Source organism: Hippopotamus amphibius, chromosome 2 (assembly GCF_030028045.1).
Source record: "Hippopotamus amphibius kiboko isolate mHipAmp2 chromosome 2, mHipAmp2.hap2, whole genome shotgun sequence".
Lineage (NCBI taxonomy): Eukaryota > Metazoa > Chordata > Mammalia > Artiodactyla > Hippopotamidae > Hippopotamus > Hippopotamus amphibius.
In genome coordinates, this window is record NC_080187.1 from 116423795 (window position 1) to 116436122 (window position 12328).

The 12328-nt window shown below is 37.6% G+C and overlaps 1 protein-coding gene across 2 annotated transcripts in view; it reads right to left on the minus strand.

The window, feature by feature from the left end:
- Window positions 1–1103: 1103 nt before the first annotated feature.
- Window positions 1104–12328, minus strand: part of MFSD14B (major facilitator superfamily domain containing 14B) — a 128447-nt gene continuing 117222 nt past the window's right edge. For both annotated transcript variants that reach the window (XM_057720525.1, XM_057720526.1), the window contains exons 9-12: window positions 7128–7240; window positions 5530–5627; window positions 3561–3703; window positions 1104–2849 (exon numbers count right to left, since the gene is read on the minus strand). In XM_057720525.1, coding sequence (XP_057576508.1) covers window positions 2604–2849; window positions 3561–3703; window positions 5530–5627; window positions 7128–7240 — 600 coding nt within the window. In that variant the 3' untranslated portion in view covers window positions 1104–2603. The remainder of the gene's footprint in view (window positions 2850–3560; window positions 3704–5529; window positions 5628–7127; window positions 7241–12328) is intronic.

Below are 12328 nucleotides of genomic sequence, written 5' to 3' on the forward strand. Positions count from 1 at the left end.
AAAAGTAATAAAATTTGACACATGCTATAACATGGATGAATCTTGAAACATGCTATGTGAAAGAAGCCAGACACACATATTGTATGGTTCCATTTATATGAAATGTCCAAAACAGCAAATCTATAGACACAGACAGAAAGTGTATTACTGGTTTCCAGGGGATGAGGATGGGGGAATTGGGAGTGACTGCCAATGGGTATGGGGTTTCTCTTTTGGGATGATGGAAATGTTCTGAAATTACATAGTGCTAACAGCTGTACAACCTTGTGAATAAACTAGAAACCACAGAATTGTACACTTTGGAATGGTTAAAATGGTGAATTTTATCTCAATTTTAAAAATCTACCTAATTAAAAAATTGACATTTATTATACTGGGTAAAGAAACTACAATTTTGATAAGCAGTGGTAAAGAACAAAGACTCCATGAGAGCAACTTTTAAAAATTGTGGCAAAATATACCTAACATAAAATGGATCATTTTAACCATTTTAAAGTAGTTCAGTGGCATTGAGTATATTTACACTGTTGTGCAACCATCCTCACCATCCATCTCCAGAACTTTTCTTGCAAAATTGAAACTACCTGTTAAATAACCTCCCACTACCCTCTCCCCCTACTGCTGACAACCACTATTCTACTTTCTGTATCAATTTGACTAGATATTTCATGTAAGTGGAATCATACCGTACTTGTGACTGCCTTATTTCACTTAGCATAACATCTTCAAGGTTCATCCACGTTATATCGTGTCAGAATTTCCTTCCTTTTAAAGGCTGGATAATATTCCATTTATGTATAATATATTCCATATTTTCTTTATCCATTCATCCAACAATGAGCACTTGGTTTGCTTCCACCTTCTGGCTGCTGTGAATAACACTAATAAATATGGGTGTACAAGTATCTATATCACTGCTTTTCTTAAAAAAATAAAAATCGCTGTGCTCTCTTTTTGAAGAGAAATTCTGAAATGAAACTTCTTTTGAAACTACACATATCTTTTGCATGAGCTTAAGGACTAAACTTATTTTAGTTGAAAATCACCCAACAGAGAACCCAAAGATCCATGGTACTGTTTGCTTTAAAGGAACACAAAAGACATAACAGTATCCATTGCAAATTTATTATGCATTAGGAAGCTTAACTTAAAAACCAACAGCATAGTAAAAAGATATGTTATCTTTGTTCATAGCAGAACAGGTTTCAAAATATATTTTCTTTTAAATGTGTTCAGTCAGTACACAATCCTTTATAAAAGTTGTATATATATTTTTTGTCAATACCTTTATTACATTTATAAATACAAGATTTACACAGCACCCCAACAAAAAAAATTAAAACTCCTTATGAATATCTACATATATTTCATACCTATAAAACTTTCAAAGGAGTGCTATGTTAAAGATAGGCCCTAGTTAATGGTCCACCTCCTGGTGCAGCAAAATACATGTAAATCTGTAAAGTTTTCTTTGTCCATAAAACAGCTCAAAAAATTAGCAAGACACTTATTTTGAAACTGAGCTTCTTAAACCATCATATTTTAGAAATGAATCTGCTGTGCATATTCCCATGAGACTCAAATGGCAGACAAACAGATGCAAATAAAGTCTGACTGAAGACACGTCTACGTAGAGCAGTTAAGGCAGGGGTGTGATGAGTGAGAAACATGGAACAACAGGCACAGGAGACAGGGGCGGGAGTACACAGCACTAATGCGTCACATGAGCCTCAGCCTGGATATAAACCCCACTGGTACTCAGTTACTACCTCTCATCCTCACTTAGGAATGCTTACACACTGTGGAAAACCTTATCATAAGCACCCTCCAATTTCTACGTTGCCACCAGAATGCTTGATGTGTTTTTCTTCTGTAAAATAACCTTGGATGTAATCAAGACTTCAGGTCCAGGAATCTGAATTGTTAGTCCTTCATGATTTAAATTTATTAAAAAATTTTTCTTCACCTGGTAAAGGTTATCACTAATCAATATTATTACTGTCCAGAGGTGTATATGCTTAATTTCATTCTAGCCAAGAATAGAAGGAGAGTAAGACTAGATTTTTGCTTGACCTTTGAAAAAAGGTAAAAGATCCCTGATACTGAGTGACTCTTGGAGTGGCCACTTATAAACACCTATGGGCTAAACGGGCACAGTTCAGAGAAACAGGAGGGAGGAAAATATGGGATTCTTTAAGTCAAATTTTGCCAGAGATGGCAGTTGTACTACAATCTTGCACCTTCTACTGAAAACGGCATGATCACTTCTACTCTGCAGTTATTAGAGTCATTCTTTCTACCAGAGATGACTTTTTCTATCTGAGTTTCAAAGTGTGAACTCCAGATAACTTTGAGAGTTGCATACTATTTGCAAAAAAGTATTTCAAATCTTTTGTTCTAACGTATGAACAGAGAGAAAAAGAATGGTAGAAAGGAAGAGGAGGAAGAAGGGGAGGGAGACAGAGGGATGGAGGTGGTTACATCCCAAGCGCAGCCCTGAAGGAGTCCACTTGTATCTCCCCTCCAGCACCATGAAGTCTCTATGTGGAGTGGCTCCCCCATGGCTCTCAGAGATGGCGTCTACAGAACCCTCTTCTGCAGAGTCATAGCTCAGGGCACTGGTTCCCAGGCTCCTCAAAGGAAGAGGACTCCCAGATGCTTCCGTCCCGCAGCAGCGGCTCAACGTCCTCATCATTGCCTCGTGCTGCAGGGTTGGTCAGGCTGCTGCTGCTGCTATGGTTTTGAATTCCACGGCCTTTACTGTATTCAGGGATGAATAAGGCAACCAGAAAAGACATGAGAACTATACACGCCCCAAATAAAAACGGTGGGCCTGGGATGGCAGCTCCCTGTGGGTGTGGGAAACAAATGATGAAGAACTTGGTTAGTCTTTCAAATCAAAATTAGTCCTGGGTGACCGCCCCCCCCCCCCAAAAAAAAAAAAACACACCACTGAAAACTGAGTTATTTTCTCATAAGCAAATGTTCACTAAGTGTCACAGCAAATTCTAACAAAGCCTGGTGTCTGGAATACAATGGAGGGCAATTAATCAATGCTTTGTGTACCACTTTCCAACAGCTTAATCAAATACATAAGCAAAACTGTGTATCTCTAATCCTGCCCTGTGACCTGGAATCACACACTCTGTACATGAACATTAATTCCAGTTTTATACAGAAATCTATATTAATATAGCTTGGAAGGAGGGAAATAATAGCAAATAAATAGTGGAAAAAGCACTCTTGCTCAATTTCTAGCTGGAATTATAGGTCATTTCATCCTTTATTTGGCCTGAGCTTCACCAGAGGACAGCATTCTGATCAGAGTAATTATATAGGTGAAAACGGAATCTAAACAAAGTTAAGACAAATCTTTTATGTAAGATATTAAATCACTGAAATGATCCCTCCCTAATTCCAAGAAGCAATGAACATAGCGGTTATTACTGTGAAATACAATAGTAGTATAAATATAAGAACACTTTTCAAATTTAAGGTCAGAAGATTTTGCTATAATCGACACAACTGCTGTTATAAAACTAGACTTATTATCAAATTACCTGCAGGGCAGCAGGGTTAGAATTCAACTGTGGTTCCAACTCAGTCAGCTCCACGTGGAACATGTAGAATATGAAGCCATACAGGGCTGGCCCCAGGCCATTACACAGTCCTCTTATTCCAGTTATGATACCCTGGGCAACACCTAAGTCAGAAAAAAGAGATGGGAGCCAGTCTTCTCAGAAAAGTATCTCAAGAGTGGAGACTTAAAAGCACTTTTTTTTATAAACTACAAAATAATTGCTTCAGCTGGACTGAGTAGTCTGGGCTGTGGAAAGTAGATTTTAGGGACTTTACCCATCATATTTTCCTTCATTGCACGAATGTTTCCTTTGTTTCCTATGTCCTTTGAATGCTGTCTTCACTCCCTGCCCTGAGATCTATAAGGACAGGAAACGACAGTAATGTTTCTAAAATCCTTATGAGGCTGAATCCCCCCTAACAGCAGATCTTCCTATAAACAGGGAATAAAAAAACGAAAAATTTTTATATTCTCCATTTATAGGCAATTTCCACTCTTCTGTGGATTGAGATTTTCCTCTTCTACTCATTTAATGGTACTTTTACAATAAAAATCTGCCCTTTGCCTCTTGTATCCCTGCCCATGTGTGAGTCCACTGTGGTCCCAATGTTGTGTGCTCCCAGCACCTTCAGATTCTGTTCCGCAGTGACCTCCATACTCCAGCTCCATCTCCGCATACATCTGCACTGAAAAACCCCAGAGGTGCCAGTTTCTAGATATCTCTGCTATCTAATGTGGCAGGTAAATAATCAGCTTGAATCATGAGATGGATACTTCTGTAAGTCAAAAATGGTCAAATATAATTCAACCTAATACAGTGTGTTCTAATAAGTTTATATGCTGACATTTAGAAACACCTATATCAATACATGTGAGCATAAAAAAGCCAAAGAAAATTCATGCCCTGAGAGACAGGATAGTGTCTCTTAGATGCCAAGGCAATGCTCATCCTTCACAGACAGCTCATGCCTTTACTTCCATAACAACACCTCCCCAAGGATGCACATTCAGCTAAGTTACCATAACCAGGGTAACACACCAAATTTTCAGTCTCCAAATGATACTGCTATATTTAAAATAGATAACCAAGGACCTACTGTTTAAAAAAAAAAAAAAAGATTAAAAAAAAGTAGATATGAATAAGATGGCTAATTTCTGATGTGGAAAAATAGGTGTAATAAATAAACTATCTAATCTAATTTTTTATCGAAACTTTTTAAAGATCTCTAAGGCATTAAAATTTTTTCCTTCTAAAATTCACTACTTCCTGAATTACAGTCAGGCAAGCCATTAAGTGATGGAGAAGGGCAAGGATTAATTTTGGCAGCAGGAACTGCCTGACAGGGAAGCCAGAGGCACAAGGAAGAGAAGAGTCTAAACAGAGTGCTACTCAACACAGGCATCTTAATTTTGTCTCTCACTCTGCATACAATTATCAAGAACTACTCAGATTTACGTTTTCTTTATCTGCTCAAAGAATCATTTCCTAAATTGAGTAATGGACTTTGAGTGATTCCAAATTAAAAAAATTTCGGTGATCACATTGATTAAATAAAGAACTCACTGTTTTACTAACTAGCCTATCATTATCAGCAGACTATCATTATCAGCAGACATCTGTTAAAATACGATTATAGTCCAGTAAATTCTGATGCTAACACATAAAAGAGGAATCAAAACTGAAGAGAGAAAGCGGATGGTTGTATTTCTAACTCTTAGTATTCTGACCTGCTGAGTCCAGATTTCAAAAATATGAGTATAAGATCAAAGAAGGAAGGAAAACAGAATTTTCCTATCTGCCAAAGAAAACAGGTATGATTGCTGAGCAGGGACCACATGGCTATAACCTCTTCTCTGCGGATGTGGATGGAGAGAGGCTCAGAGTTGCTCATGCTTCTGGCAGGTGTGTCTCTGCTGAAGGGGAAACCAGTGAGGGGCAGTGACCTCACCTTGCTGATCTGACTCTGCATTCCGAGAGACGAGGGCACTGATCGCTGGAAATGTGATGCTGGACATGGCAGCCACAGTCCCTGCTGCCCACATCATCCTGCAAAGACAGGACAGGCTATAGTCAGGGGACAGGCCAGCCCCAATGCACTTGCTGTTCGGAGTACAAGCAATGGCAAAAACACAAAATGCTTTCCGTTTTCTTGTGTTAAGTTGTACTTATTTCTTTCCTCTTTAAAAATGCATTTTTTTTTTTTTAACCTAGAAGGTTATACATCACACTGTTAACACTAATCACTTCACGGGCTGGGAAAGTTTTATTTCTTTATTTTACCTGTCAAAATCTGTTCTTCTTCCTGGTTTCCCTATTACCATCTTTAGATGCAAGCTCAATGAATGCAAAAGGATTTCTTGCTTCTATAAATACCACATTTCCCCCACCAATTTTCCATTTTTTTCTTTGTACTTCTCAAAGGCTCACCTCCATACTGCTCTGAGCTGCTCAGTTTTCTATCCCTTGATAAAGTGTTGTGTGCCCCCAAGAGAAAAAAGTTGGTGGCATACAACACTTCAGAGACCTGAAGTTCAGGATGACATCCTGCAGACTTCCAAGCCTGCTTCCTGTAGATCTTTGCCTTTTTCTCAATGAAAGGGACCTATGTGTGTGTCAGTATCAAGCGTGAGGAAAGCGAGGCCCCAACTGGGCTTAAAACCTGCTTGGCCAGACTGTCTTGGGGATGACATGCACATCCTTACTTAGAGGGAAAAACCATTAGGTCAACAGAATCTTTCTAAGGTAGCATGAGTTTAACTGAATCATCTACTGAACCAAAGTTCATAGGACTGAAATTAAGATTTTCAAGAATAAGAAGAATCAATCACTGGACCACCTAAAGCATTTCTAGTTCTTCTAAATTGTGTCATCCATTTATGATTGCAAAATGGGGACCAACTCAAATGAAAATATGAACTCTAGTATTCGGTAACCAGGCACATGGGGAGACTTGTCCCACAACAAAACAGCATTTAACATTCTTTTCATTTCCTCTTATTCCACAGGACTTAATCTGACCTTCCTTCCTATTAATGGGAATCTAATATGTCAGGAGTAATAGCTGCCTCAGGGTATACAAAGTTTTGGAGGAGATCTTAGTGTTCACCTAACTCATATGCTATATATTATAAAGGTTACGTCACTGTCCAAAGTCACTCAGCTAATTACAGCAGTAAATCCCACCATAATCAGTCATTTTTTCCTTTTCTTGTTTTGTTTTTGACTATAATGTGCTTTCTCCAAAAACTGGCAAATGTGTTTAAAAATTAGGTATAAAACTTTTTTTTGAGGGTCGGAGGAAGAGATACACACATTCAATTAAGTAACAACTCACTGAAAGCCTGCTGAGGTAAAAGCAATCTATCCAAATAATCCTAAATTACTTAGCTCTACCCTTCCCCAAATTAAGTCTAAACAGTTTTTGAAATGTTGAATACACTTTGCCAGTAAAATAACTCCTGCCTCTTTCCACCACACTTGACTAATTTGAGCTCCTCTGAAAGATACATCTGTAGTAGCTCATGAGAATCCATGGGAGAGGCTTACCATGCCTGAGATCCAAAACCGTACCAGGCTAACTGGAACATCTGGAAGCCCAAACCAAGGAGAATGGTGTTCTTATTCCCTAGGGATCTCATCAGGATGGTGAGAAAGACTGTCTGCAAAGCAAAGGGGACAATCCTGAGAAATGATATGAACACAGAGATTTGATGCAAGCTCTGTGGGGAAGCCCATCAATGTTGACCAAGAACTTCAAATGGTAGACTGCCTGACCTGAGACCTTGGAGACCATGCAGTACCGACATAGCTCTAAACAGATGAAGCTTCAGGGACTTCCCAGACCTGGGCTCAGGGCCTTCAGCTCCCACCCCAGAAACCTATCATCTGGTGCTTAGTACTTCCCAAAAGGTCACTGCAACTGTTCAACAGTTGTGAAGAGATTACTGTGATTGAGAAGAACATGCCTCTGTCTCTCTGGAGAAATGACAATCATTTAACCATCAGTGAATAACAAACCCCTGTGGAACATTTACAGAATATATAGGATTTTGGTGGGGTTAACAGTTTCACAAAGTTGGACTGATACAAATGTGATTTTAACAAATATATACTCTGCTAAAAAATTAGGTGAGATAGTCTGGAAAGGAATAGGATAAAAGATGAATCTGGGCTGACTAAAGAGTTAATATAAAAAACAAACCAAAAACATAAGCAACTTGAAAGCTTAACATAATTTACATTTGCTGATACAGTTAAAAAAAATAAAAGGCCTTTGGCACGATGCATTCCTATGAGCCTCGCCAATTCCAATAATTGGGCAAAACAATTCTGCAGGCTTCTCATTTCTCTTTGAGAGAAAGTGATCACAGGAGAGTGCTCTACCTGACCTACCATGATTTACAGCAGCACATGGCTGTTTCAGGGAAACAGCCTTTCAACAGTCCCATATGATATAGTGAATGCACCCAAGCATATCAATGAATTAATTTAAGCACATATGCTCTGCCTTTTGTGGTCCTATATTTATAATAGATGGGGAAACATTTAATAAATACTTTTTACTCACTGCATATATCCTAATGTACTGACTTACCACATTTCTTCAGTCCCGGGAAAAGCAAGGACTGTAATAGTTACAAGTTTCGATTTCTGCTTTTCACTTTCATTACTTTTGTTTTTGTGTGTCTGTGTGTCCCCATCTCTCTCTCTCTTTTTTTTAAGAACTTTTATTGAGATACAGTTAACACATAATAAATTACATACATTTAGAATGTACTATTTGGTATCCCAATCTCCCAATTCATTCCCCCTCAACCCTCCCTGCTTTCCCCACTTGGTGTCCATATGTTTGTTCTCTACATGTGTAACTCTATTTCTGCCTTGCAAACTGGTTGATTTGTTAACACTTTTCTATACTCTGCATATGTATTAATATATGATATTTGTTTTTTTCTTTCTGACTCACTTCACTCTGTATGACAGTCTCTAGGTCCATCCATGTCTCTACAAATGTCCCAGTTTCGCTGCTTTTTACAGCTGAGTAATATTCCACTGTAAATATGTACCACATCTTCTTTACCCATTCATCTGTTGATGGACATTTAGGTTGCTTCCATGTGCTGGCTATTGTAAACAGTACTGCAATGAACACTGGAATGCATGTATCTTTTTGAATTACGGTGTTCTCTGGGTATATGCCCAGGAGAGGGATTGAGGGGTCATATGGTAGTTCTATTTTTAGTTTTGCAAGGAACCTCCATACTGTTCTCCATAGTGGCTGTATCAATTTACATTCCCACCAACAGAGCAGGACGATTCCCTTTTCTCCACACCTTCTCCAGCATTTATTGTTTGTAGATTTTCTGATGATGCCCATTCTAACTGGTGTGAGGTGATACCTCATTGTAGTTTTGATTTGCATTCCTCTAATAACTAGTGATGTTGAGCAGCTTTTCATGTGCCTCTTGGCCATCCGTACGTCTTCTTTGGAGAAATGCCTATTTAGGTCGTCTGCCCTTGTTTGGATTGGGTTGTTTGTTTTTTTGATATTGAGCTGGATGAAATGTTTATATATTTTGGAGATTAATCCTTTCTCTGTTGATTTGGTTGCAGATATTGTCTCCCATTTTGAGGGCTGTCTTTTCATCTTGCATATAAGTTTCTTTGCTGTGCAGAAGCTTTGAAGTTTCATTAGGTCCCACTTATTTATTTTTGTTTTTATTTCCATTACACGAGGGGGTGAATCAAAAAAGATCTTGCTGTTATTTACCTCGAAGAGTGTTCTTCCTATGTTTTCCTCCAGGAGTTTTATAGTGTCTGGCCTTACATTTAGGTCTTTAATCCATTTGGAGTTTATTTTTGTGTATAGTGTTAGGAAGTGTTCTAATTTCATTCTTTTACATGTAGCTGTCTAATTTTCCCAGCACCACTTATTGAAGAGGCTGCCTTTTCTCCATTGTATATCCTTGGCTGCTTTGTCATAGATTAGTTGACCATAGTTTATCACTGGGCTTTCTATCCTGTTCCATTGATCTATATTTCTGTTTTTGTACCAGTACCATACTGTCTTGATCACTGTAGTCCTGTAGTATAGTTTGAAGTCAAGAAGCCTGATTCCATCAACTCCATCTTTCCTTCTCAAGATTGCTTTGTCTATTCGGGGTCTTTTGCATTTCCATACAAATCGTAAAATTTCTTGTTCTAGTTCTGTGAAAAATGGCATTGGTAATTTGATAGGGATTGCATTGAATCTGTAAATTGCTTCAGTAGTATAGTCATTTTCACAATGTTGATTCTTCCAATCCAAGAACATGTTTGTGTTGTCTTTGATTTCTTTCATTAGTGTCTAATAGATTTCTGAGTACAGGTCTTTTACCTCCTTGCTTAGATTTATTCCTAGATACTTTATTTTTTGTGTTGCAATGGTAAATGGGATTGTTTCCTTAATTTCTCTTTCTGATCTTTCACTGTTAGTGTATAGAAATGCAAGTGATATCTGTGTGTTAATTTTGGATCCTGCAACTTTACCAAATTCATTATTAGCTCAAGTAGTTTTCTGGTGGCATCTTTAGGATTTTCTATGTATAGTATCATGTCATCTGCAAACAGTGACAGTGTTACTTCTTCTTTCCCAATTGGGATTCCTTTTATTTCTTTTTCTTCTCTGATTGCTGTGGCAAGGACTTCCAAAACTATGTTGAATAGTAGTGGCAAGAGTGGACATCCTTGTCTTGTTCCTGATCTTAGAGGGAATGCTACCAGTTTTTCAACATTGAGAATGATGTTTGCTGTGGGTTTGTCATACATGGCCTTTATTATGTTGAGGTAGGTTCCCTCTATGCCCACCATCTGGAGAGTTTTTATCATAAATGGGTGTTGAATTTTGTGAAAAGCTTTTTCTGCATCTATTGAGATGATCATGTGGTTTTTATCCTTCAATTTGTTAATATAATGTATCACACTGATTGATTTGCATATATTGAAGAATTCTTGCATTCCAGGGATAAACCCCACTTGATCATGGTGGATGATCCTTCTAATGTGTTGTTGGATTCTGCTGACTAGTATCTTGTTGAGCATTTTGGCATCTACATTCATCAATGATACTGGTCTCTAATTTTCTTCTTTTGCAGTATCTTTGTCTGGTTTTGGTATCAGGGTGATGGTGATCTCATAAAATGAGTTTGGGAGTGTTCCTTCCTCTGAAATTTTTTGGAAGAGTTTGAGAAGCATGCATGTTAGCTCTTCTGTAAATGTTTGATAAAATTCACCTGTAAATCCATCTGGTCCTGGACTTTTGTTTGTTGGGAGATTTTTAATGACAGATTCAATTTCATTACTTGTGATTGGTCTGTTCATATTTTCTATTTCTTTCTGATTCAGTCTTGGAAGGTTATATCTTTCCAAGAAACTGTCCATTTCATCCAGGTTGTCCATTTTATTCGCACATAGTTGCTTGTAGTAGTTGCTTATGGTGCTCTTTATTTCTGTGGTGTCTGTTGTAACTTCTCCTGTTGCATTTCTAATTTTATTGATTTGAGTCCTCTCCCTCTTTTTCTTCATGCGTCCTGCTAGAGCTTTATAAATTTTATTTATCTTCTCAAAGAACCAGCTTTTAGTTTTATTGATTTTTGCTACTGTTTTCTTTGTTTCTATTTCATTTATTTCTGCTCTGATCTTTATGATTTCACTGCATCTCCTAACTTTGGGTTTTGTTTGCTCTTTGTTCTCTAGTTTCTTTAGGTGTAAGGTTAGATTGTTTATTTGGGATTTTTCTTGTTTCTTGAGGTAGGATTGCATTGCTATAAACTTCCCTCTTAGAACTGCCTTTGCTGCATCCCATAGGTTTTGGATCATTGTGTTTTCATTGTCATTTGTCTCTAGGTATTTTTTGATTTCCTCTTTGATTTCTTTGGTGATCTCTTGGTTATTTAGTTGCAAATTGTTTAGCCTGCATGTGTTTGTGTTTTTTACAGTTCTTTTCCTGTAATTGATTTCTATTCTCATAGCGTTGTGGTCAGAAAAGATGCTTGATATGATTTCAATTTTCTTGAATTTACCACGGCTTGATTTATGACTGAAAATGTGATCTATCCTGGAGAATGTCCCATGTGCACTTGAGAAGAATGTGTAATCTGCTGTTTTTGGATGTAATGTCCTGTAGATATCTATTAAATCCAGCTGATTTATTGTGTCATTTAAAGCTTGTGTTTCCTTATTAATTTTCTGTCTGGATGATCTGTCCATTGGTGTAAGTGGGGTGTTAAAGCCCCACACTATTATTGTGTTACTGTCGAGTTCCTCTTTCATATTTGTTAGCATTGGCCTTATGTATTGAGGTGCTCCTATACTGGGTGCATATATATTTATAATTGTTATCTCTCCTTCTTGGGTTGATCCCTTGATCTTTATGTAGTGTCCTTTCCTGTCTCTTGTAACATTTGTTATTTTAAAGTCTATTTTATCTGATATGAGTATTGCTACTCTAGCTTTCTTTTAATTTCCATTTACATGGAATATCTTTTTCCATCCCCTCACTTTCAGTCTGTATGTGTGCCTAGGTCTGAGGTGGGTCTCCTGTAGAAAGCATATATATGGGTCTTGTTTTTGTATCCATTCAGCCAGTCTGTGTCTTTTGGTTGGGGCATTTAGTCCATTTACATTCAAGGTAATTATCGATATGTATGTTCCTATTACCATTTTCTTAATAGTTTTGTTTGTTTTTGAAGGTCCTTTTTTTCTCTTAT